This window comes from Rhinopithecus bieti, unplaced genomic scaffold (genome assembly GCF_001698545.2).
Source record: "Rhinopithecus bieti isolate Rb0 unplaced genomic scaffold, ASM169854v2 scaffold_31527, whole genome shotgun sequence".
NCBI lineage: Eukaryota > Metazoa > Chordata > Mammalia > Primates > Cercopithecidae > Rhinopithecus > Rhinopithecus bieti.
The window spans coordinates 3,224,524-3,251,331 of record NW_016813959.1 but is presented as its reverse complement, the minus strand read 5'-3'; the positions used below and the strand labels follow the sequence as shown (position 1 = coordinate 3,251,331).

General features: G+C 51.2%; 1 protein-coding gene across 4 annotated transcripts in view; it reads right to left on the bottom strand.

Moving 5' to 3' along the window:
- Positions 1-2,897: 2,897 nt before the first annotated feature.
- Positions 2,898-26,808, bottom strand: part of PIK3R5 (phosphoinositide-3-kinase regulatory subunit 5) — a 114,716-nt gene continuing 90,805 nt past the window's right edge. For 3 of the 4 annotated variants that reach the window (XM_017849255.1, XM_017849254.1, XM_017849257.1), the window contains 14 exons: positions 16,700-16,769; positions 14,198-14,372; positions 13,440-13,593; positions 12,619-12,702; positions 11,652-12,369; positions 11,036-11,198; positions 10,613-10,738; positions 9,993-10,121; positions 9,748-9,841; positions 8,926-9,002; positions 5,606-5,699; positions 5,449-5,531; positions 4,715-4,827; positions 2,898-4,596 (listed from right to left, as the gene is read on the bottom strand). In XM_017849255.1, the coding sequence (XP_017704744.1) occupies positions 4,449-4,596; positions 4,715-4,827; positions 5,449-5,531; positions 5,606-5,699; positions 8,926-9,002; positions 9,748-9,841; positions 9,993-10,121; positions 10,613-10,738; positions 11,036-11,198; positions 11,652-12,369; positions 12,619-12,702; positions 13,440-13,593; positions 14,198-14,372; positions 16,700-16,769 (2,228 nt within the window). In that variant the 3' untranslated portion in view covers positions 2,898-4,448. The remainder of the gene's footprint in view (positions 4,597-4,714; positions 4,828-5,448; positions 5,532-5,605; positions 5,700-8,925; positions 9,003-9,747; positions 9,842-9,992; positions 10,122-10,612; positions 10,739-11,035; positions 11,199-11,651; positions 12,370-12,618; positions 12,703-13,439; positions 13,594-14,197; positions 14,373-16,699; positions 16,770-26,808) is intronic. The other variant, XM_017849256.1, reaches the window with a different exon arrangement.

The window sequence follows — 26,808 nt, the reverse complement described above, 5'->3', positions numbered from 1 at the left end:
AACCCCGTTTCTACTAAAAAAAAAAATTAAAAATGAGCCAGGTGTGGTGGCGGGCACCTGTAGTCCCAGCTACTTGGGAGGTTGAGGCAGGAGAATCGTTTGAACCCAGGAGGTGGAGGTTGCAGTGAGCCGAGATCACGCCACAATGTTCTATCAATTTCAATAACATCAGATTTGCTAATTGTGTTGTCCAGATCTTATATATCTCTATTAATTTTTTTTGTCTATGTGTTCTATCAGCTATTGAGAGAGGTATGTTGACCACTGTGGTTATGGAGACTTCTAATTCTGTCAATTTTTGTTTTATATTTATATATAGTTTATATTTATATATAGTGACATATATTTGTATTTATATATAATTTTCAGTTGTTATTTGGTGTATATAGCTTTATAACTGTAATACTTTTTGTTGGACTCCTTAATCTTTATGAAATGTTCTTTATTTTTTGTAATGCTTCTGCTGTTAAATCTTTGGATATTAGTGTATTAACACCAGCTTTTTTGGTCTGGTTTTGCATGGTGTGATTCTGTCCTTTTGCTTTGAACCTTTCTGTGATGTTATCTTTAAACTGTGTCCCTTGTGAGCAGTTTATAAGGGTTTTTTTTGAGATGGAGTCTCGCTCTGTCACCCAGGCTGGAGTGCAGTGGTGCAATCTCGGCTCACTGCAAGCTCTGCCTCCGGGTTCACGCCATTCTCCTGCCTCAGCCTCCCGAGTAGCTGGGACTACAGGTGCCCGCCACCAGGCCTGGCTAATTTTTTTGTATTTTTAGTAGAGACGGGGTTTCACCGTGTTAGCCAGGATGGTCTCGATCTCCTGACCTTGTGATCCGCCCACCTGGCCTCCCAAAGTGCTGGGATTACAAGTGTGAGCCACCACACCTGGCCACTGCAGTTTATAAGATTTTTTTAAAAAGTAATTATCAGACAATTCTGGGTGTGTGATTCCAGGTTAGTAGGTTTGTTTTTTCCCCTCATACTTTAAAGAGATCATTTCATCATCTCTGGCTTCCATTGTTTCTGTTGAAAGAGGGAGTTCTCAGTTTAATTGTTGCTGCTTTGAAGATAAAGTGTATTATTTTCCTCTGTCTTTAATATTTTCTCATTACATTTCTTTCTTTCGAAGTTTGACAGTAAGGGGTGTGTGTGTGTGTGTGTGTGTGTGTGTGTGTGTGTGTGTGGTTTAAGAAAAAAAAAAAAAACTAAACTCCAGATTGTATTGGGATTTTACCAGTTTTTAGATTAATGTTTCAGGATTCAAGCCAGTGTCCACTGCTTAGTTTTCAGGTTTACTCCTTCTCTTTTTGTCTGTTTCTCAGTCTTTCCTTATTTTTCGTGACACTAAGAAAGTACTGGTCAGGTTATCTGGTCCCATAGTCTGGGTTTATATGATGTTTATTTCTCTTGATTAGACTGGAGTTCTGGAAAGAACATCAAAGGTAAAGTGCACTTCTCACGTGATTTTTTTTTTTTTTTCTTGTGTGGAGATTCTTGTGTCAAATTTCCTGTGTAAAATTTGCTGGGTTTAAGTCTGCGGGTTGATGTGCTTCCTCAGTGTTAGCCAATTATTGGCAGAAGGAATATTGTTCCCATTCCAGGCTCCATTCCTAGGAGGTATCGCGTGCCTCTGCTGGCCTCTCAGGCTGGTCCAACGTGTCTGAGAGGCCAGCTAAGCAGGTCTGCACCCATCCTGCAGCTTGGAGCCAAACCACTCGGAGCCTAAGCCAAACCACCTGAACCACCTAGATCAGTGGGTCCCTAGATGACCTCTAGATGCATGAGCGAGAACAAATGATCCGAGACTTAGTCCCCTGAATTGAAGGCATGCTTCATTGTTTGCAATAGCCAGCTGATGCAGAGCTGAAACAGCTCACAGTTCTTTCTCTCTCCATCCTGAATAGTGTTCTGGGAACCTGGTACTTACCTCCCTCTCCCAAGCCACAGGTGTCCTCTACCATCCCTCCACTTCTTCTTCTCTCCCGCCTTATCACCCAAGTCGAAAGGCAGTCCCAGATCCAGAGGGCCGTTATTGAGCTCTCTTCCCTCGCTCTCAGCTACATAGTAGGTCCGGGATCCACTGTGCCACCACCCACCAACAGCAACAGCCTCAGGCCCATCCCCTCCCTAGGGCTTGGGGTACAGAGAACAGATGGATATATGGGTGTATATTTCTCAAGTGAAGTGGTACAGGAAACCCCAAATGTTGAGTCCTTAGGTGTAGGATTTTTTGTTCTGTGGGTCGGTGAGTATGGTGAGGCTTAACCAGAACAGTATTGGGGAAAATTTTCACCCAAATATATTTTCTATAGGGTGGAAAATTACAAAAGGAAAAATAAAACAATCCCCTATGAAGCTTCTTTCTGGTATAAATAAAATGATCTATATAAACTGTCCAACTAGCAGGTGTCATGCAGCAAAATAACTACTGGTCATTAAATATAAGACAAATCAAGTTTTATTTGACAAAAATATTAAATTCCACTTATTAATTCCTGGACATCTGTTGATCATGTAACAGGACAACCTGCCCATACAGCAAAAAAGTATTGAAGATACATGGCCCGCCACTCTTCTGGAGCTTAGAGCAAGAGCAGACATGAAGACAGGGAAGAGGCCAGGCGCGGTGGCTCACACCTGTAATCCCAGCACTTTGGGAGGCCGAGGCAGGCGGATCACGAGGTCAGGAGATCAAGACCATCCTGGCTAACACGGTGAAACCCCGTCTCTACCAAAATACAAAAAATTAGCCGGGCGTGGCGGCGTGCACCTGTAGTCCCAGCTACTCGAGAGGCTGAGGCAGGAGGATGGCGTGAACCCAGGAGGCGGAGCTTGCAGTGAGCCAAGATTGCACCACTGCACTCCAGCCTGGGCGACAGAGCGAGACTCTGTCAAAAAAAAAAAAAAAGATGGGAGAAACGGCCAGGCAAGGTAGAAGCTGGCTGTGTCCACATCTCTCAAGTCATGTGTACTCTGGGCTGGAATTTCATGTAAGACCTTTTGGGCATAATGAATTAGGAGGAGGAGAAGAGGGACTTTGTGCGGGATACAGTTCATGCTTCCGTGGCTGCTTTCTCCACGTCTATCAGTCCAAATCCTGGTCTTGACTTCTGCCCTCTCTAGTCCACGTTGGTTTCTAGCTTCTTAAATGACTTCAAGCTACTCTCTTTGAATCTTAGACTCTCATGTCCTATCCTAGGCTGACCAGGTCCCATGCACCAGTGCCATTTCCCCTGAGTTGGGCACTAAGCTCTGTGAGACCAGTCACTCCATCCTCTGTTCTGGGATCTTGCCCAGGTGCCGGAAGAGTGCCAGTGAACTTGCGGGCATGGAAGATTTTGCACACAAAGATTGAAATGGGAGTGGGAGGGCCAATGTGATACAGAAGGGGGTGAAGGGTGGGGCCCCTGAGCAGCCCACCCCTTACCCTGACGAAGGTCTCTGGAATGTCTGGAATGTCTCTTCCCCCTTCAGTCTGGGTTCTGCCTCAGCCATGAACTGGGAAGGAGTGAGGAGCATCCCAACGGAGGTGAGAGTATCCCAGTGGCTCCAAACAGGAGGAATAGGTGTTCAGAAAGTCAGGTGCTAAGCTTTACTGAGCACCTACTGGGAGCTCAGCACTGGGCTAGGTGCTTTGCAGACAATTTAACCTTTTAAGGATACCTTATTTCCACTCCAACTCTCCACTCCATTTTAGTGCTGAGGAAATGGAGGCTCAAAGGTAATTAACTTCCTCTGGTGATTTAGCTAGAACCGAGCTGCTACTGAATTTAAGCCTATACTGTCTTCCAAGAATCTCAGATCCAAAAAGGGGATCAAGAGAGAATCTGTGCCGAGTTCTGAGAGTAGACAGGTCTAGCATTAGTGCCGTTTTTCCAGAGAATCAGGAAACCTGAGAGAGAGAAATTGTTGGGGTGTGTGTGTGTGTGTGTGTGTGTGTGTGTGTGTTTGGAGGGAGAGGTGGTCTTGAAGTAGAGAAATATTTCATCCACATTTCAGTCACCCGAGTCCCAGAGAGGAGGGGACTGAACTCCAGACATACAGGGTCCTCAAGTCTTTGACGAAGTAAGGGGTAGGCTCAGCCAAGGTTGAGAGAAAAGGCCCAAGCCATCCCCCTGAGCACCAGAGCCTCAGATCTTCCTTCTAGAAAGCATCCTAGACCATGCTAGTGGTCAGGCACTTCGGAGGTCAATTTATCCATCCTTCTCCTTCTACTGCGAGGAATCTGAGAGGCAATGGGGTCTGGCCCTTCTCTCCCTGCTAGCTGCTCCTTTCCCAGAACCCTGAGGCCCCAGAAACCCTCTACTCCAGACCCGGCTCACTGCAGGACCCACAGTGGGACTCTGTCTCTGCACAGGACCACTCAGTTCTCCACAGAGAGGGACTGTCCCGGAGGGGTCACAGAGGAGGTTGCCCCAGGGCTTCTGTCCAGTCTGGCGCTGGGCCCACACTAGGGCAGAGCTCCACTGAAAGTCATGATGGGCAGGCAGAGAAGGGAGCAGAGGTCAGGCGCGGCCTGGGCCGGCAGGTCAGGAGGCCTCTGGGGTGGCGAGGAGAGGTCGCTCTTCTCCGGCTTGTAGCAGGGTGAAACCTCACATCTGTGGGGCAGGGCAGGGGCCAGGGATCAGAGCAAGCCCCCATCCCTCCAGCTCCTTCCAGGCCTCTGGGTTGGTGGGAGCAGAAACTGCTCCCCTCCCTGGGATGCCCCTTTCCTACCTGACTACACTCTGCAGGATCTTCCTCTCATCCTGATCCAGGCACACAGCAAATGGGCAGCTGTTGGAACCGATGATCTGCACCTTGTCCACTTTGATCTGCGATGTGCTAATCTGGAAGGAAGGCCCAGGTCAGCCCCGAATCCCTGGCCACGCAACACTGCCAGCCCCTGGCAGTTCTTTCTCTCAGAACTGCCCATCCGCTTCTGGGGGTGTAGGAGGGCAGGGGTTTGTCTGACTGCACTCCAGGGTTAATGGCCAGGTCAGGGGAGGGAGCCTGAGGCCTCCCTCAGCCCCTGCCTCCTCTCCAGCATCTGGAAGAAGCAAGTGCCCCCTGAGGAGACTCCGCCCTGCCTGCTGCCCTCACTAGGGCAGCCCCAGGTCCCCTGACGCAGAGCCTGCTTTCTTTGGTCTCAGAGTCTTAGGACTCTCCTGGCACCCACCCCATAACTTTTCCACATACACGCGTCCTCTCACAGGGCACCCCTACCTCCCCAACACCCCACAACACCACACCCCTCAAACATCCCCAAATCACACCCCTCACCCTGCCTCTCCTCCCCCACCTCTCCTCTTTCTCTCTCACACACACACGCCTGTACACACATGGACGTACATGTGCACACATGCACACACATACATGTGCACGCACACGTACGCACGTACACACATACACACATGCATGCTCCAGTAAGTCTGTTGAGGGTATGGCTGGAAGGAGAGGGAAGCCGGTACCTGGTTAAAGCCCTTCTTGGATTTGGAGTTCTGCCTTTTCACCACTTCTGTCAGGTTTAGCGTCAGGGCCTCCATGCTGGAATCTGAAGGGCAAGGGCACTCAGGCCAGGCTCGGAGCACCTCCCTACGGCGATCCCACCCTGCCCACCCCACTCACCCAGCTCCTCCTGCTTCCGGCAGGCCTTGTTGAGGTTCACGGAGGTACAGACCTTCTCCAGGTTGCTCCAGCGACTTCGTCCACTGATGGCCCCCTGGAAATGCAGCATAGACAGACCCTCTGAGTCCAGAGGCCCCCAAGCCTGCCACCTTCTCTTTGAAGGCCCATCAGTGACAGGGGGTTGCCTCTAGTCAGCATGTCCCCAGAAAGCTCTCTCTTATTCACCAGGGCCCCTGTGCCACCCTGGATAGACCTGGATGACTCCAGGGAGGAGCCCACATCACTGGTTTGGTCTAGCCTCTGTGACCACGTGGAAAGGTACAAGAGCTGAGAGCACCTGCAGCGGTGGTCCTGAGGTTCTCCTGCTGGGCCCGGAGTGAGGAAGGGATGGGCCCACAGACATGCTGTTTCTGGCACAGCCAGACCCGAACTCCCTCTTCAAGTCTTTGTGTGAATGTCTATGTCATCAGGGACTTCCCTGTTGTTAAACCCAAGAACACTTCTTGGTCCTCAGCTTACTTGACCTTATAGTTCACGGCTCTCCCCTCCTTGAAAACCTCTCCTGGGCTTTCGTGATGGAACCTTCCTGGTTTCCCTAGCGCCTCTCTGGCTGGTGCCTCTCTGCTTTGCTGGATGGCCACCCTCTGCCCACCATTCATCATGAAGGGCTCAAGCCTCTCCCCTTGGTCCTCTGCTCTTTGTATTCCCTGCTTCCCCACCTCAGGCGTCTCCTCCGTAATCTTTTTCCACTAGCAGCTGTCCACCCATCTTCGTATTCACCACAAAGTCAGGCCCGTTCAGCTAGCTGCCTATTTTCACTGTCTCCTTATATCTCTTAAGGCCTCTCCACCTCAATAATATGTCCCAGCCCCAAATCAGGATCTTCCCCAACTGGCCCGGGTCTCTTCCCGTGGTCCTCACCTGAGAAGATGGTGCTGCCAGTCACAGAGGAGTGACTCCAGGAGTCTGGCCTCTCCTTTCCTAACCCATCCATGAGCCCTGCTGATTACATCACTCCCATCTGTCGCCTATTCCTTTCCAGCTCCGCCACCACTACCCTAGTGCAGGCTGCTGCCCTCATTTCTCTTCTGGACCATGACAACAGCCTCCTAACTGGCCTTCCTGCATCACCTGCGGACCCTCCCAATCTCTCCTCCACAGAGCTGCCAGAGGGAGCTTCTAAGCCTCAGATCTGATCATGTCACAAGCATTCCCAGCCCCACCACAAACGTAAGCCTCCTTAATGGATATCCACTGCTCTTAGGACCAAAATAAAATTCCTTTCATTGGGTCAGGCGTGGTGGCTTATGCCTGTAATCCCAACACTTTGGGAGGCCAAGGCAGGAGGATCACAAGGTCAGGAGTTCGAGACCAGCCTGGCCAACATGGTGAAACCCCGTCTCTACTAAAGATACAAAAAATTAGCTGGGTGTGGTGGTGGGCACCTGTAATCCCAGCTACTCGGGAGGCTGAGGCAGGAGAGTTGCTTGAACCAGGGAGGTGAAGGTTGCAGTGAGCCGAGATTGCGCCATTGCACTCCAGCCTGAGAAACAGGGTGAGACTGTGTCCAAAAAAAAAAAAAGGAAAGAAAGAAAAAAGAAAAAAAAAAAAAAAAAAAAAAAACTCCTTTCATTGCAATCAAGGCTTTTGGTATGCTGGTCCCCCCATTTCTGTAGCCTCACCTCGGCATCATGTTCCCACCAGCTGTCTCTGCTCCACCCCAGAGTCTTCTTTCAGAGTGCTTCGAGGTGTTCACATTGCCTCCCACCACAGGGCCTTTGCACATGCAGTTCCTGTTGCCTCGAGAGCACTCACCTCTCTTCTCAGCCTAATTAACTCCTGGTTTTCCCTCCAATATTAACTCAGGTCCCTTCTCTTTTTTTTTTTTTTTTTTTTTTTTGAGACAGAGTCTCGCTCTGTCACCCGGGCTGGAGTGCAGTGGCCGGATCTCAGCTCACTGCGAGCTCCGCCTCCCGGGTTTACGCCATTCTCCTGCCTCAGCCTCCGCAGTAGCTGGGACTACAGGCGCCCGCCACCTCGCCCGGCTAGATTTTTGTATTTTTTTTAGTAGAGACGGGGTTTCACCGTGTTAGCCAGGATGGTCTCGATCTCCTGACCTCGTGATCCGCCCGTCTCAGCCTCCCAAAGTGCTGGGATTACAGGCTTGAGCCACCGTGCCCGGCCCCTCAGGTCCCTTCTCAAGGAAGCCTTCACTACTAACTCTCCTGACTGGGTTCAGTTCACCACTTAGGAACATCCCGTGTCCCTCTCCTTCATCTGTGTGTCACAGTTGTAATTTTACATCGTTAGATGTAAAATTTTACATTGGTTAGATGGTGTGCATCATCTAACCAATGCCTACCGCCCACTCCAGGGGGTCAGCATGTCTCCTGGGACCACATCTGTCCTTTGTTCACTCTTAGGAAGGCTCCAGGGCCTAGAACAGTGCCTGGGCCGTGGAAGATGTCTAGCAAGCACCTGGTATGTGGCTGCATTGAGTGTTGGTGCCTCCTACCCACCTTCTTCACTGCCAAATGCACCGCAGCCCCAACGCCACCATCCATCTGCTGTTTTATTGCCTTGTCATCACTTGCCACTGTCTGGAATTATCTTGGCTATTTCTTTGTTTCCTCATTTCTTGTCTGTCTCCCTCTGCTAGACAAGCTAAAGTGAGGCCTAGACTTCCCTGCTCAACCCCTCTTTTCCTCTGCCCAGCACAGAGGTGGCATGGGCAGGTGCTAAGAGGATATCTTTGGAATGGCTAAAGGAATTTGGGAAGGAGGCGGGAAAGAAGGAAGGAGCCCACCTGTGAGGCCAAGCTTCCCTCAGCCTAGAACTTGGGATGTGATCTGCTCAGAGAACTCATGTCTTCTGGCATGTCATGGACAGCCCTCCACCTCCCTACAACTCTCCTCACTCCTTTCTCATGCCAATCGCACCTTGCATGCAGCCTGCCAGGCACATTGGCGCCCCCGAGACCCTGGCTTCTCCCTCAAGTGCCTCTGGAAGCCTTCCCTTGCCCCCTCTCAGCCCCGGCCCTGTAGCCAGGCCCAGCAGACCCCTACCCCTGGGCGGCTGCTGAGCGCATTCAGGTGAGGGCAGAGAACATGGTGGGAGAGAGGTTTTGGAGGCCAAGAAGCACAGAGATATCCACTCCCTCCCCTCTCTGCTTCTCTGAGCATCCAGGGGAGCCTGCTGTGGCCTTCCAGCATAAAGACTGGGGCCCAGGAACACACGAGTCCAGCTCTGGGCCCAAGCTCTGGCGGAGGAAGGATCAGTAGCAGATCCTGGAGGGGAAGGAGCCCCAGTGTGGGTCTTACCTTGCTGTAAATAATCTGTAGTGTTAGAGGAACAGCCTCCCGGTCGTCATCGATGCCCAGCCGCTTGCTGCCAGGACCTGTGCCACACACAGACAGACCCTTCACTCCCTCTGGCTTCCCAGGCTCCTCACGAACGCAGTGGCCTTGCCTCCCTGGGACTTACCTCCCCATTCCCTACGACATTGACCGTCACTCCCTAGGGATCTGTCTCATCAAGGCCCTGCATCTCTCTCTGGCTCCACCTTCTGGGCGCCTCCATCTCCTCAGTGACCCCATCACTCCAGGGCCTCATCTTCGCTGTGATCACACCTTCCCAGGGTCCCGCCTCCCCAGGGCCCCAGCTCCTAGGTAACCCTGCCTCCCCAGGGCCCATCTGTTGGGTAAGCCTGCCTCCACATGGCCCGACCTCCCATGTAACCCCCCCCTCCCATGGTCCCGCCTCCCGGTAACCCTGCCTCCCCAGGGTCCTGACTCCCAGGCAATCCTGCCTCCCCATGGCCTCGCCTCCTGGGTAATCCAGCACCCTCAGGGCCCCACTTCCTGGGTAGCCCTGCCCTGCCATGGCCCCACCTCCTGGGTAACCCCGCCTCCCCATGGCCTCGCCTCCTGGGTAACCCCGCCCCTCCATGGACCCACCTACCAGGCAGCCCCGCCTCCCCGTGGCCCCGCCTCCTAGGTAACCCCGCCCTCCCATGGCCCCACTTCCTGTGCAACCCCGCCTTCCCATGGCCCCGCCTCCCAGGTAACCCCACCTCCCCAGAGCTCCGCATTTCGTGTCCCAGGCCCCGCCTCCCCGCCTGTCTCTGCTCAGGCAGCACCCACCTGAAGCCTTGATGGCACGTGTGGCAGCGGAGTGACCCAGCTCCAAGGAGTGGATGAAGATCTCTGTCGTCTTCTCCCCAGTGATGAAGGTCAGCTGGAGAGTGCAGGAGCATGTACATCAGTGTGAACCCCCTGGAGGGGCCCATTCGGCTCCTCCAGCATAGACCTGGCTGTCCCAAGGCAGGGGTGGGGACTTGCAGGCCCGGCAGGTGGGGAAGAGGCGGTGCAGGTCAGGGAGGCCTTACCTCCGTCTGATAGACTTGCAGCAGCACCGGTCTGGCGGCAAAGCGGCAGTAGTAGAGTAGCATGTCGGCCAGGATGGGCAGCTGGGTGGGGGAGCCTTCCAGGGCCTGGGCTTCAGCCTTCAGGGACTGCTGTGGCCAGAGGGAAGGGGCAGCCAATCCAGATGGGTGGATGGATAGATGGCAAGAAGGAGCAAGAATTAGGGAGGAAGATAGAAGAGAGATATAGAGGCAGCCAGCCAGGGGGAGCTGGTGAGGTGGAAGCAGGAAGCAGGGGAGGGCCGGTGCCCAGCCTCCATGTCCCTCACCTGACCCACCGGCCTCCGGGGAGGCGTCTGGCTTTGCCAGACAAGGGTGGGAGTTGAGGAAGTGGGCTGAAATCTGAGGTCCCCTGGACCCTTCTGAGGCCCCTCCTCCATCACTGCAGTGACCTCAGCTCTTGCCCTCAGTGTCCTGAATTCAGGCTCGGTCCTGCTTCTCACCCACACTCCCTGATCTTTTCCAAGAGGGCCCAGGTCCTCCATGGGGGCCTCAAGCTGGATTCCCTAAATCCAGGGCTTTGTAAGTGAGGCTGGGTGACTGCAGCCAGTGGGCCCTGTTCCACAACCGCAGGGGTCACTTACCTGGCACAGAACTTCAGGGGGCAGGTGCATGAGGCCTAGCACATTGCGCTCATACCAGGGGTCCAGCATGCCGAGGTAGTGGGAGATGTCATTGGTGCTCTCCTCCCATGGGGTGGTGCCCAGCTCCTAGCGCGAGGGACAAGAGTCATTCCCAGCTCCCCAGGAGGCCTGCCCATCCTAGCTCCAGGGCCTTGGATGGCACCTGCAGCCCCAAGCTGAGTTTCTCCCTGCCCTTGGGGAAGTATGACAACTTTCAGTCTTTGTCATATGGCAAAATGTCACGTCCAAGTGCAGGGAGTGAGGGCCAGGCAGGGGCAGGTGCACTGTCAACACAGGGGATTGCTTTCCACGACTTCCAATCGGCTTCCTTCAGGTAGCCAGAACTCTACATTACCACCCCACTGGCCCAGTCTGGGGACGTACTCCAGGGCTGGCGTGCCCAGGGGAGTCTGTCGGAGGTGAGGGCGTCTGGCTCCAAGGGGGTGGACAGGCACTAGGGCTGGTCCCATGACTTCGCTTCACAGGCACATAGAAGAACTGAAGTTTGAAGAACCGTGTGAGGAGTGGGCGATTGTTCTCCAGCCGCCTGGCAAGAAGAAGATAGTGAGAAGGGGGCTGGGCATGGTGGCTCACACCTGTAATCCCAGCACTTTGGGAGGCCAAGGTGGGTGGATCACCTGAGGCCAGGAGTTCAAGACCAGCCTGGCCAACATGGGGAAACCCCATCTCTACTAAGAAAAAAAAAATTAGTCAGGTGTGGTGGCGTGCACCTGTAATCCCAGCTTCTTGGGAGGCTGAGGCACGAGAATCGCTTGAACCGGAGAGCCAGAGGTTACAGTGAGCCGAGATCATGCCACTGCACTCCAGCCCGAGCAACAGAGCAAGACTCTGTCTCAAAATAATAGTAATCATAATAAATAAATAAATAAATAAAGGAACTTTTGGTTCCTCTGGGGCCTAAGCCTCAGGCCCCAGATTCCACCAGCACAACAACGCTGTTACCCAGGGCAGAGCGATGCCTCCCCGTTACGGCTCTTACCGAAGGTTGCTATATGCCCGAGCCACCTTCCCTGAAATCCGATCGGAGCCAAAGACCACAACACGTAGCGTGGAGGCCTTGGGATCCTCATCTCCACTCAGGAAGGGGCGGCGGCGCTGGTGACGTGAAGCAGGGGCTAGAAGCCAGCTGGGCAGCTGGGTACTGAGTTTGGGCTGGGGCAGGGAGCGGGAGCGCTGGGCCCGGGAAGGGGGAGATACTGGTTCGTCCAGGGGGCTGCAGAGGCTCCCTGCCCGCCGCAGGGGCAGGGCCGTGTCCGAGTTGCCCTCCAGGCTCCGAGAGTCCCTCCGCAGTACCAGCTGGCTGGTGCTCTTGAAGAGTTTATAGATCCTGATGAACTTCTGCCCAGGCCTGCGGTGGCCCCGGCGTTCCTGGCTGCCGTGCCTCCTGGGCCACTCGGAGGAGCTCTCCTCGCTGTCCTCCACGTAGCCGCTGTCCATGCCATCCGAGAGGCCTGAGACAAAGGAAGTCAGCAGATGGCGCGAGAGGGCTGGCCCTGAGGCCTGGGAGGATGCAAGGGACAGGGTGGAGTCGTGGGACGCCAAAGAGCTGGTGGAGAGCAGGGAGTCTCTCTCAGCACAATGCCGGTCAGTTTCCAAGTCCTCCTCCTCCTCCTCTTCCTCCTCCTCCTCTTCATCATCTGCCAGGATCCCTGGCTGGAGCAGCTCCTGTTCCTTGAGCAGGATTTCCTGCAGGATGTCTGCAGGAAAGCAAGGCCAGCACTGTCTGGGTGTCTGGGCCCCCAAATCCTCTTCCATATTCCCTTTGGAGGGGAGACAGCAGAAGGACTCAGGGCCAGCCCAAGACTCCTAGCACTGGCCCCTGCTCTGCTTAGAGCCTGCTCAGGTGGGAGAGCTTTGGGGACGGGGTAGGAGCTGCACAGACCCAGGACCGAAAGACAGCTCAGGCAGTGTGGGGCATGGGTGTCACCAGGGCCCCGGCTCCTTACCAAAGCTGTCCTGGTTCCAGCTGTAGGTGTAACACCGGGCGACAGGGATGGGGATGGTATGGAGCTTTCCTGGTTTTGCAGTGTCTGTAAGAACAGGGAAGATAGGAGAAGAGGGCTGGGAAGAGGCCTTGGAGATTGGCCAGTCCAGTCCCCTTGCCTTGGAGAAGAGACTAGAGATGGGACAGGATCGGCACAACGATGCATAGCTGGATAGGCTGAGGCTGAGTTAGAGCCAGGGTGCAGGCTCCCAGCCAGAGGACCTTTCTTTCAAGGCATGCCCTTTATGAGCTGTGAGAACGTGGCCAAGCCACAACCTCTGAGCCTCATTTTACAATGTGCCCATGGGAGAATAATAGTACTAGTCCGGAAGGTTTTTATGAGGAATATTGTAACAGGGAATGCGAATGGCTCCTCAAAATCTGTGCTCCCTTCTATGGTAATAGAGTTGTAGAGAGGATGTTTCCCAGGATCCTTTGGGGCAAGATGTGGCCACGTGACCAAGGCGGGCTCAAAGGAACATGTGCAGAAGTGATGTGCCCCAGCTTCTGCATCACCTTCAACAGAAAAGCCCAGGCTTTGCCCTCATAAGCACTCTCTTTTCCTCTTCCTACAAGCTGCCATCATGATGGCACCCCCACCCTGCCCCATAGATAGGAATGACAGACACCCCAGGGGATGGCGGAGCAGTGAGATACTGAAAAAGCTGAGTCCCTGAGTGACTGTGTGGAGCAGAGCCACCAGGCCCACCTGGACTGTGCACCTTGGGACCTAGAATAGGCCATGGGGAATGTGGGAGAACCTCATTCTCCCAAGAGCCTCACCTAACACCCCAGGGAAGCCGGCTTTTTCTCCCACCGCCTGCAGCTTGGTCCTGAGCCACTGCCGGGCCTCTGCAGCATCTCCGATGCCAGACGCCAGCTCCTGCGCCTCTGCGGTCTCCGTGAAGATGTCCTCAAGCTCTGCCAGGGTCTTGGCCTGAAACCCCAGGAGGAGATGGGCATTGCTCCTGGACCGTGAGCTAGCTGTCCACCTGTTCTAGTTCCTAGCTTCTTACTGAGGGAGGCAGTGATCTGTCCCCTCCCAGCCTCATCACCCATCTCCTACCCACAGCTGGCCAGGCAGCCAGGCCTCTCCCTGCCCTTCCATTCTCAGGAAATGGTCAGGAGAGAAAGGACCAAAGCCACGGGGCAGTGCAGTCAGGAGGGACTTCAGCACTCCTCACTGTACCCCAGAGAGGGGAAGAAGCTGTGTGTGGTGACACAGCCGACCTGTGGCAGAGCCAGGCCTAGAGGCCAGGTCTTCAGCCCAAAGCTCATTCTCGTTCTTATGGCACATGCCATCTTCTGAGGCACCCGTTATCAGCACCCGACCCCACTGCCCAGGCTGCCACCCAACTGGTCAGGATCCAGCGCACCAGAAACCCCCTCTACGAGGCCAGCCCTCCAGCCACCACCCTGCCATGTCACCTGGGGTGCCGGAGACTAGTGTACCCTGGAGACCGTGGCTGAGATGAAGCAGGGAGAGGGCGCTACCTCTTCGGAGAGGTACTCCCCCAGAGCCCCAGGCCCCAGGTACATACCTGCAGCCTGCAGTGCAGTCCCGGGACGTCACAGTGGGCCCCAAAGGTGGCCTGGAAGGCATGCAGGAGCAGGGTGGTGTAGGCACTGTGGGGCGAGTGTCCGGGGGTGCTCAGCTTATTGGCTACAGCGAGGAACTCGGCCTGCACTTCTACTGGGTTCAGCAACAGCACGGTGCTGGGGACACAGGGGACCGGCTATGGCACCTGGGGGTGGGCAGCATGCCACGGCACAGCCACCCACCTCGTGCCTGCTGGTGCTCAGCTCCGCTGAGGCCAGGGCCTCCTCAAGCCCAGGCAGAGCTTGAGGAGGTGACCACAGGAGGCCAGGACAGAAGCAGCAGCTCCAGGATCCAGGTTCCCCAGGGAAAGCGTGGGGTTCACTGCAGAGCATTTTTCAGCTGTTGTTTTCAAAGATCTTTTCAAAACTGAACTTAATTCTTTAAAACTAAATTTACTTAATTTTTATAAAAACATTTTTTTTCCTATGAGACAGCTGAGTGGATGCAAGATTACTCAAATGAGGATCATATTTTCGGCAAGGTGACTTGAAGCCAAGTGACCAGTTTTCGGGGGGAGCCGGGCAGCGACGGGGTGCTGTGCAGTGTGGTCTGGGGCGAGAGGGGCATGAAATTCCTCGTGGCGTGGGGCCAAGTCAGAGTGCATCTTCTTCCTGCGCTCGTGAGGGACACCTTTACTAATCGGCCCAAAGTCGTGATACAGGCTTTCATGGGCTGGGAGGGGAGTGTGTGCCTGGCCACTGCTACCTCCCTTCCTGATGGACACCCAGATTCCCTCTTGGTGCCAGTGTTTACATTTCTTTATTGTGGAAACTTTCAAACATACCCCAAATTAAAAGAATCGTGGGCTCTGAGGCACTGATCACTTTGTTTATAGTTAACAACGCATGGCTGTTCTCACTTCCTGCATGCCAACCCCTACATCACCGCATGACCTCGAAGCAAACGCGGGCCATCGCAGCTTTGTATCCATAAATGCTTTAGTATGAGCTGCATGTGATGGCTCTTGCTCTGTCAGTTCCACACTCTGCATTTAAACCCAGTGCAGAGGAGCACCATGCAGGAAGCATTCCCTCCAGGCTCTGGGGACATCGGTGCCCGGGGACAGGGCAGAGACAGGACTAGTCTCTGTCAAAGTCCCCATCATTTGGGAAGAAACCAACTTTGATTTCTCTATCTGCAAGAAAAAGGAGGTGGGCTTGCATAAGCAGCCCCTTATAACCTTATAACGAGCCCGGCCGAGCCCCTGCCCTCACCAGCTCGCATAATTTCTCTGCCGAATAATTTATCATCATTCTCAATTCATAGATAATGAAAGTGAGACCATCTCCCAACTGTAAGCTCTTTCTACAAATCTCTTGGTGCCTCACTTCCCTTATGTGAAAACTCGCTTTCTCACAGGGTTAACGTGAGGATTAAATGAGTCAGCACACGTAACTGCACTTAGAATGGTGCCTGGAGGTCGAGAAAGGGTCTAAAAGGCGTTGATGATTCTTCATCAGTCCACCTGCCCCAGCTCCCCCAGAGGCATCTTATTTACTTACTAAACTACAACATGTTAGCATTCTCTCCCTCTCTCTCGACATCTATCATTTTGTTTGTGCTTGTTTTTACCTAGAGGGAAATCAAGGAGTGTTGCTCAGGGGAGTGAGTGGGAAGTGAACCCCTGGGGCTGGGAATGGGGAGGGCCGGGGGCCTATCATTTCTGAGCTGGTGAAGGCTGGGGTCCCTGGGCTCCCAACATGTCAAGGCAAGGCAGCACCCAACTCTTCGAGGCCTGCAGAGGGTCCTCCGAATGGGCACCCCCTCTCTAGTGCTTTTCAAACTGCAGGTGAGGACCCAGGGGTGGGTAATGAAGTCATCTGGGGGAGCTGAATTTGTTTCTTAAATGAAATAGAATAGAATAGAGCTCATCCTACGTAGCAGGGATACATTTCGTTTCAGGTGTGTGTGTGTGTGTGTGTGTGTGTGTGTGTGTGTGTGTACCAGGATGTCGTATAAAATGGATTTTTATTATAGGTCCTGGTCAAAAAAGTTTGGAAACACTGTTTTAGTAACAGGCAGAAAGAGACTGTGGAAATACCATGGACTTCTGAATAAGCCTGAGAGTTAAATTGTGGCTCAGACTCTTGCTTGCTGTGTGACCTTGGGGAAGTTACTTGGCCTCTCTGACCTCCAGTTCCTCATCTGAAAAGAATGGATAAAGTGGGGGAACTGTGTGCCTAACACCTGGCACAATTGATGCAGCCTTCTTTAAGAATCTGGTGAAAGACCCTCAGCCTAGAAAAACAAACCTGGACACAAAATATCGCCAGCAGTGCCAGGAGTTCCCAGTTCCCTGGAAGCCTGTTTGTTGTTGGCTGGGGTGGATGGCGGGGGGGCGGGGTACTGGATGTTTGAGTCGGGGAGGAGGGTGAAGGTGGAACAGTGCAGGGGTCCCAAACTCCCTCCCCCCCCCGTTTCTCCATCCCCCAAGAGCACTCACACGGTGGAGCTGCGGTGACTCCTGATGGGCAGGCCCTGCTCAGCCCTCACCAGCCTCTGGTAGGAGATCCCTGTGGGCCAACAAGAAAAGAGTTCATGGGCTGGTCAGTTCCTTCAGCATCGTCCTTGTGCCTCGTGGCAAGCCAAGCACCGGACAATCAGGCTGGAAGTTCCCGGATGGAGCTCAGGAGAACCTGGAGAGGAGCTGTTCAGTGGCTCCTCCAGTGTGCCTAGCAGTTTGCTTCTATGCATCCTTTTACACGTCACGAGTCATGTCCCCACCTTCGCCTCCAACACCAAAACTCGGTCCTAGGCCTCACTGTCCTCTGGATTCCCGTGGCCTTTCTGACTGCCCTCCCTTCCCAAGAGCTTGCCACTCCCCTCATGGCTCAGGCCCCGGCCCCAGGCTTGGAGGCAGCCTAGCTAAAGAGAAAGGGATCCAGGGTGAGAGCCCAGGTCAGAAGCCTGAGTTCTATTCCAGCTCTTCTGTGTGACCTTGGCCAGGTCACTTAATCCCTGAGCCTCAGTTTCTCCTGGGAAGAGGCAGATTAGATCAGTGGCCTCTGAGGCCTTTAACAGTCTGCGATTCCCAGGCCCCATCACAGCTTGACCAACTTAAAGTTTCTCTCTTCAGAGACTGGGAGGGAGAGCATCGCAGGAAGCAGAACCTGGGCCCAGGAGGCTGCCATGTCTCGTGCCGCCAGGCTACTCCTGGGTCCCTGCCGCCGTCCCCTCTCCCGGTCCTGGGTGCCTTCCCGCTATGCCAGGCACCTGTCAGCCCATCCACTTTGCCTCAGCTCCAGCCAGGCAGCGGGTTTCGAGTTTCCACACCTGCGCCTCCCCATCTCTGCCTGGAGTCCCGAGTCCTCTCAAAGGATTGCGGTCTGGCCTGGCGTCCTCTCTGCCCTGAGGCAGCTGCATCCCAGGATCTGCTCCCAGCCCACATCCCCTTTCTCCCCGGCCCTTCCCCCTCTCTGTCTCCTCTGACTTCCAAATGCTGAGAAGAAACACACCAAAGGTTTTCCTTTTGTTTCTGCAACTTGACTCCGTTCTGCACAGTAGTTGCTTTACAGTGTGCGTTCAGTTCTGTTTCCACCGCCAAGAGGAGGTGAAACAGGAAGCACAAGTTCACTCCCTCACAGAGCAGGGGCTGGGGACCCAGCGGGGCGGGCTGCCTTCTTGTCATAGCTTGGAAATAGGCCCGGGGTAGTCCCCATCCAGAGCAGGGCCACCCTGAACTGGGACTGAGCTGGGAACCTGCAGGATGTCCCCTCAGAAGTGCAAGTCTGGACCAGGGGGTTAAAGACAGCTATAAATAGAAAGACTGTGAAAGGCAGAAAATTATCATATAATACTCTTCTAACTTGGGACCTAATTGCTTTGATTTTGGGCCTTTTGTGTGATGTTTACTTTATGTAATCATCACATATTTAGAAGTTAACATTTGGTCTGTTTTGCCAGGAAAGTCCTTGACACAGTGGCTGTTACATCAGGACTTGGGACACCATCTGGTGGCCACTCGCATGCATTACAGAGAAGAGATCCTCGCCCACTCTCCAACCACCCCAACATAATACGGTAGTTACCGTAGTTACCGTAGTGGAGACAAACAGATAACCCCCCATCTCCCTGACCGTAAAACACACAGACACGCAAAATCTTCTCTTGACCTTATTTCTCTTTTCTTTTACTATTTAATGCTTTTAACAGGTAACCTACACCCCGCTGACCCCATTTCGTCACCGCCACTTCTGCCTCTGTTGACCCAGGTTATCCACGCGGTCACACTCCAGGAAGCAGTGGACTGGGATGTCGCTCTCCCTCCACATCAGCTTTCTTCCAAAACGCCCAGCCATTGGCTTCCAATGCCTCTGCCCTCCTGACCCTGCTGTCCTGAAGCTTGGCAACGTTTTCCCCGTCGCCATACCCAACGGTTCATCATCACGCTGCTTGAACTTTTGTTCTGGAGTACTGTGGATACTGTGGACAACCCTGAAGTTCCTTCATCTCCTCTCGTCTCTAGGATGAGGAGCAATCTCTCACGTCTACATTCATGTGCCTTAGTCTCATCTTCGGATTGTGCTACAGTTAGAACAAGAAGCTGCTTCGTATGAGCTACGTGGACTCCACGCGACTGTTGCTGTATGTATCCTGTTGCTTTAACGGGGGATATTTAGGAGGTTGCCTGTACCTCTTGGCACACCCTGACCCAGAGAGAGTTATTTTCCGAGTTGTGTGGCTGGTGCTGAATACCCAAGGTACCAACAGTTCCCAAGCAGAGGCTACGATCATCAGATAAACTCCCACCATCACCCCAAAAACACCATCAACCCCCTTCCTTGGCCTCTCTTGGTAATGGACCCCCCTTCTTAGCATGGGGTGTGGAGTTTTGGGTAATTAACTGGTGGGCTGGGGCCGGAGCTGGGAACAAATTAGAAAAGACTGTGCAGTGTGGAGGAGGCTTTCATCCTACAAACTTTTGTACAGACTCACTCCTTTGAACCTGGCTTAGAAATTGTACTGCTGAGTCCCCATTTGCTGGTCTATGCTGTGAGGCTGGAAATATCTCCTGGCATCCTCCATGGGCTTGGTTTTCACAGTGTTACCTGGTGATGCCAGGGAGGCCATGAATGCTAAGTGGGGGTGTGCAATATCAGTTTCGGGACCACCCTTAACTCCACCCTCCACTCCCCAAACAGGGAAGCTGCACTGGGGAGCCTCAGATCAACAGATTCCTCTCTCCCTTTGATCTTAGATCACAGCCTTCCTTGGTCACCTTAGCAGATGGAAACGACTTTCTGAGTTTAGCTTCTTAGATCAAGATTGGTGCAAGGGCTAAACAAAAACCTTGCCTGGGTTGTTCCTGCATCAAGCCCTAGCAAGTAAGAAATCGAGAGGAGTCACCCCATATAGGCAAAAATGCAGTGGGTGGGCAGAACACAGTCGTAGTGAAGGTCAAACTCCTGGCCCAGTTGTCCAAGACCCTTCACCATCGAGCCTTGTTTGCCCATCAAAGCTTCCACTCTTTTCAAAGTTGCAAATAGACAGGGATTCTGCACAGAAACAGCTGACTGTGAAGATCCAGAACACGTGAAAATCACTACATCTGCCATCAAGCAGCACTGGTATTCACAATACACTGATAGACAGGTCCATGCTGAGGGTCATGTGGGTACTTGAGCCTAGGGGAGGCAGGCAGCAGCCACATCTGACTCAGTTTCCTCTTACAAGGGGAACACCAAGATTCCACGGAATCCACAGGGTGGAAGCAGGGCCCAGCCCCAACGGCAATGCAGTCTCCAAATGAGACTCGGTCAGGTTTGGTTCTCCAGCATCTACGATTAATATCAACTCACGGTGGACAGTTTGACTGACGTCATACCCTGAAGCAAACCCCAGGCACCCCACTCTCCACAGCCTGGTTTCTCTTACACTTCCCTCCTCACTGGGGGCCCCTGTGCAGTGCCTTCCTGCTCCCCATCTCCAGGATCCTGGACTCCAGAGAGACTGGAGGAATTGGAAACTCATGGCTGTGGGCCTCAGCAGGGCCCACAGTAGGAAGGTGAAGCACAGCTTTCAGTTAAATGGACAAAGGAGGAGAGGACTAACAAGGGAGTCTGGAATCCCTGGCCACCGGGAGTCCAGGAGCAGAGAGGTGGAAGGTGAGAAGGAATGTGGCTAGAAAGCCAAGAGGAAAATACTGGGGAGAAGGAACCCACCGGGCAGGCCTCCATGCAGGTAGAGGAGATGTGAACTGTTGGAATGAACGTTCAGTGCCACCACAAGACATATGCCGCTCTGAACAAGTGCAGTGACCCCACAGAAATACCTGCGGGATGAGGTCTGCGGCTTTGCAGCGCTACCGGGCTTGTGGGGGCGAAGTGAGATGAGGCCTTTCATAACACCCTTTCACCACCCTAGTGATAGTCACCCTAACAGGACCAATCCAGGCCTTATGGGCTACTCTTACGAGTAAGTCACATGCGGCAGAGACTTCTAGGCATCTACTCAATATCCACTGAGTGAGACACTGGGCACTGTACCCAGTTGATGAGTCAATTTCTCAACCTCCCTTGCAGAATGTTTTAGGTGCAACCCCCCTCACCTCCTTCTTTCTGTTTACTGGAATGTGGACATGATGGCCAGCGCTCCAGCATCCATCCTAAACCATGAAGCAACCTTGAAGATGGTGCCTACTGCTAAGGATGGTGGAGCGGAAATATGAGAGAAGGCTGGTCTAGGAGGTTCATGGGGCCACCATGCCAATGCTGGCCTGCCTTCTTACAGATTGTGGTGTGTGTGTGTGTGTGTGTGTGTGTGTGTGTGTGTGTGTGTATAAGAGAAAACTAGCCCCTATGAGTTTAAGGCATTGTTGTTTGGGGCTTTCTGCTATAGGCAGCCAACTCAGTCCTAACTGATCACACCCTGTGATTTCTGGAACACCAGCCTCTACTCTTTTCCCTAAACCTCCCCTACCTACTAGTCAATGATGTTTGACATCCTTCAAGAGGTCTAACCTTTCATTCTATAACCAGAGACAAAAAGTATAAAATGCAAATGTCTGTGATCAGTAATGTCCCAAGAGAAACATCTCACCGCTGAAGAACATTCTGAATTCACCTGCCACCTGTTGATAAGCAAAACTGACCTAACCCAGGTTTGTTCCTCATTTGATAGGAGATCAAAGGGTATGAAGCCATATTAAGCATCCCAAAGGGAAACGGGCAGGAGAAATTCCCCAAACGGGGAGAGTGTTTATAAAAAGACAGCCTGGGTAACCCAGGGTCATGCAGCCATCTGTCAGGCCTCTTGGTAGAAACACAGATTTATGCAAATGTGAAAAGGATATGATATGACTTTTGCTATCAAAGAGATATGGGTTCGAGTGGTAGAGCTCTTATCAGCTCTGTGACTGGGAGCAAGTTACATAAATGCCAAGCCTTCAGTTTCAGCATCTGAAAAATGGGATTAATAGTAACTACCCACGGAGGTATTCTGAGGGTTAGATGGGACGAACCTGTGACAGTGCTTCATATGCCATAGACTACCCTGGCATCATTGCTGTCCTCCTCCTCCTCATCATCAGTGATCACTATAATCCTGCTTTTGACCAGGAGGCTCAGAGAGTCTAAGGAACTTGTCCAAGATCATCAGCTAATAAGTGACGAACTACAGGTCTTTGTCATACGAGGGTTCATGTTCCCTCCCTCATACTTCACTTTGTATCTTGAACAAGAAATACTGAACTTGGTTTTCTCAAAATCATTTCCCATTTTATAATGAGAAGAATATGACTTTTCCTTCTTCCCTTACAGGCGAGACACAATCCTTGAAGTTTGTGTGCTTTGAAAATTGCAGAGCGGTTTGCACGTAAGATGCCCAGTGTCATCCCCCAGCTTTACAGATAAATTCTTTGCATGAAAGCATTGTGGTCGGCACAGCTATGCAGGCATAGAGTAAATATTCAACAAACATGTGGGCTGAGCCCAAGAGGGCTGTGGTGGGCAGGACCCCGTGGCACTGACGTGAGGTTTCCTGCTACCTCCAGAATCGAGGCACTGGACGATCATATGGGGGTGGAGTCAGGAAGCAGGGGGAGGCCCCAGCCTTGATAACAGGCCCACTTCCTCTGCCACCCAGCCACATCAAAGCAGGATAAGCTGTTTCATTCATTTCCATGGCAACTGCGTCCCTAAGACTTCACGGGTGGGGGCCTCACCTCCCCGCGTCCCTTCTCATTTCTCCCTGTGACTTTACCAGGACCTACCTTCTGAGCTAACACCACTGCAACCCTTACTGCCCCCAGCACTGTGAAATCAATGAGGCCAACATTAATCCTCCCGAACTGTATTGACAGGGAGGCATTGCTATACACCCATTTTACAGATGAGGAAACTGAAGCTCACAAACTAAATGTCTTGCTGAAGGCCCACAGTTAGTGAGTAGCGGACCCAGGATTTGCAAGTACAATGATCTGGCCCCAAGGACCAGAAGCCACTAAGTTATTCAGCCTCTCCTTCAAGCGTTCAAGTTCCCTGGCCTCCATCCTAGCCCTCTTTCCACTTAACTGGGGGTGGGAGGGACTCAGGAATTGGGTACAAAGATGACCGCAGGCCTGTTAAAAATCATAGGAAAGCCCGGGCGCAGTGGCTCACGCCTGTAATCCCAGCACTTTGGGAGGCCAAGGTGGGCGGCTCATGAGGTTAGGAGTTCGAGACCAGCCTGGCCAATATGGTGAAACCCCGTCTCTACAAAAAATACAAAAATAAGCCGGGCATGGTGGCACATGCCTGTAGTCCCAGTTACTCGGGAGGCTGAGGCAGAAGAATCTCTTGAACCCAGGAGGCTGAGGCTGCAGTGAGCCGAGGTCACGCCACTGCACTCCAGCCTGGGTGACAGAGCGAGATTCCGTCTCAAAAAAAAAGATCATACAAAAGCATTTTTCAAAAAGCTCATTTAAGGGTCATGTAGAAGGTAATTTTGTTTAACTATTTGTTATGGATTAGGGCTTAGCTTCTTTAAAATTGAAGGTTAACTGGTGGATGTGAGATAAGTAGCAAGAGATTTCTGTTCAGTAGAAAAGATAAGCTCGAAGGTTATGGTTTTATTCCCCTCTGTGATATTAACTATTTGGTATCTAACTTTGAATCTTACCTAGCTTCCATGAGGAGCTCATCTCAGTTTCTTGGATGCTCCTATAACCCAGCTGTATCATCGTGCTGCTGTCCTCATTAATGAGTGGGCACAGGCTCACTATATATTTATATATGTGTGAGGTTTTGGAACTGTTTGAAAATGATTCCCAGAAATGAGGGAGAATAGATGGTTTCCTATTTTGGTTCTGCTTTCCCTGGAAGAGGAGAGGTTCCTACCATGGGTACTTGGCTTGAGCTGCCCTCTTGGGGTATCTGACTTCTCATTGGTCACCAGGATATCTGAGGCTTCACATGGTCCCGGGAAGGATATGCCGTCAGCAGTGAGTGATGGTTCCAAGGATTCCCCCTGCTCTGAGGCCAAAGGACCCTCATTCTACTTCCGGCTCCAGTTGCTGCCCTGCCTGGTCCTTGTGCTGCAGGCTTTACATTTTATCATTCCAGGAACTGGGCCTCACCACCGCCAGCCCCTCCATGGCACATCTGCTTTCTGTCTGCCCAGAACAGAGTTTCTACCCAGCCGCCTGCAAAAATATCTCAAGGCATAGCGTGCATTGAGGTGAGGAGGGACAGCTGGTTCTACTTGAAATTGGGAAGTGGTCTCCCCACAGGTAATCCCTCCCCCAACCCCACAACTCCCTTATCCTTTTCAAAATAAAAAAGAATCATTTCAGTCTTGGGTAGAAACCCAAGGCCCTGCCAAGACATTTGCATTTTAAATTCTTTCTCGGAGCATTGCAGAAAGGAAGAAAAGAAGCTCAGAAGACATTCAAGTCTGTTTGTTTTGGGGGACAGTGGGAGGGAGTGAGGGAGGGAATGAAGGAGTGTGACCTTAAACCGGCTTGTTCCTTTAGTGTTTGTTCCTTTAACTGGTTTGTTCCTTTCCTTGGGATGCTGGCTTGGCAGACCCAGCTCTTACCTTTCAGAGTCCAGCGTCTCCTAAGGGTCTTCCTGACGTCCTAAATCTCCACCCAAGTCTCTACCACAAGATGAGAACCTGGTTGTAGGTAGACTTGGGGGTTGGCCATTCCTAGCTGTACCTGCTCTGCTCTTTGTAATGACAGACAACAGCAGACGGCTGACTGACTGGGGACATGCAGATCAGCTGATTGGACGAGGCACAAACAGGTCAGCTGACTGCGTAGGGCGCAGACAGATCAGGTAACTGGTTAGGTTAGGAAAGTTACGAACCCTTCCAAAGAAATGTACAAGCCAGTTGAGCTTTCTAGGGTCCCTGAGTTGTTGGGGAATAAGATTTGGTACTTCCATTCTGTGTGTGTTTAATGTGTAAGGTGAGAATTAAACACTGCCAGTACTAAACCTGGTCTGGTGCATGTATCCATTAGAGAGAGAGAAAATAAAAATGAGATTATAACATACTTAGTATTGGGGGCACTGCTTTTTTGCTCAACTGGTTACTCAACATCTTTTGAGCTCAGTAACTATTTCTACAATATTGTTTTTAATAATTGAATTACATTTCACCAAATGACTTTGTCACAGTGTACTCAACCATGTTCAGTATTTAGGTTTTTTAGCATTGGTTGATTATTAGCAAGAATGCATTGTAGCTGAATCTTTGTACATCCATAGGGATTCATCAGGATAAAATTCAGGAATAGAATTGCTGGGTGAAAGGATATTTTTTCTGACGCCTTAGCAAACACAGCCCCCCATTCCTCACCAGCGCTGGCATTTTGCTCTGTCTTTTTTATTTTGCCAATTTGATAGGGTGGAAAAAGAGTTTTGCTCTTTAGTTTTGCATTTTCTGTATGAGTAGTGAGGGTGAATATTTTGGGGGGTTCTTTTTTGATGTCATTGAATCATATTTATTCATATTTCCATAAGTGTGCTTGCCTATTTTTAATGGACTCAGAAAAAAACTCTTCATGGATTTGATATATTAATTTTTTTTTTTTTAGACAGAGTCTCGCTGTGTCACCTGGCTGGAGTGCAGTGGCACAATCTCAGCTCACTGCAACCTCTGCCTCCCGGATTCAAGCGATTCTCTGCCTCAGCCTCCCGAGTAGCTGGGAATACAGGTGTACACCACCATGCCCAGCTAATTTTTGTATTTTCAGTAGAGACGGGGTTTTACCATGTTGGCCAGGATGGTCTTGATCTCCGGACCTCATGATCCGCCCACCTCGGCCTGCCAAAGGGCTGGGATTACAGGTCTGAGCCACAGCGCCCAGCCTGATATATTAATTTTTATCACAAATATTTTTCTCAGTTTGTCATTTACCTTTCATTCAAAGTGGGCTTGCCATATGAAAAGCTTTAAATTGTATGCTTTCATATCTGTTAGTCTTTTCTTTTATAATTTTTGCCCTGGGGAATATGTTTGACAGCTCTTCTCCACTCCAGGCTCATACAACCTATTTTTCTTCTGTAGTTTTTGTGGTCTTGTCTTCTACACCTAAACTGCTAATGTATCTAAAAGTTATTTCTGTGTTTGAGTTAGAACTTCTTAATTTTATTTTTTAGATAGAATTTTTTGTTTGTTTGTTTTTTTGAGACAGAGTTTTGCTCTTGTTGCCCAGGCTGGAGTGCAACGGCACAATCTTGGAGGCACTTGAACCTCCGCCTCCCGGGTTCAAGTAATTCTCCTGCCTCAGCCTCCTGAGTAGCTGGGATTACAGGCTCATGCCACCAAGCCCAGCTAATTTTCTATTTTTAGTAGAGATGGGGTTTCACCATGTTGGCCAGGCTGGTCTCGAACTCCTGACCTCAGGTGATCTGCCTGCCTCGGCCTCCCAAAGTGCTGGGATTACAGGTGTGAGCTACCGCGTCTGGCCTTTTTAGAAAGTTTTCTCACTCAATTTTTTTTATGGTCTACCAATTATCCTGATATCATTTATGAAATGACTGATTTTTTCATCAGTAATCTGAGGATGCCACTTTATCATATAATTTTGTATATTTAATCTGTTTCTAGATATTACATTTTCTTCCATTATCTACCTATTCTTATACCCATAGTGTACTATTTCAATAACTATAGCCCTATAATACCTTCAAAAAATGGAAATATTTCCTTCTTACTCTCCTTTAAAAATACGTGAATGAATATATACTAAGTGCATAAATAAATCTTTCAAATAGATTTTAGTTTCTTTATTTTATTTATATATAAATTTATTTATATGTAAAATATTTATGTATTATGTTTTTTATTTATATATATTTTATAAATTTTAAAAATATCTTGTTATTTCAATTGTGGTTGTGTTTATTTTCCTAACACCTGGTCTCGTTACAATATCGATTCAACTCAGCAATATGATTCTTCAATTATTCATTCTTTAGCAAAGTTTGCTCCCTCTATATAGGTTATTAAAATTTTATTTTTTATTTTTAACTGCTATTGTAAATTTTTTTAAATTATGTTTTCTTCCTGGTTAATGCTGGTTTATAAAAAAGCTCTTAGCTACCTGTTTTCTAGTTCTGACAGTTC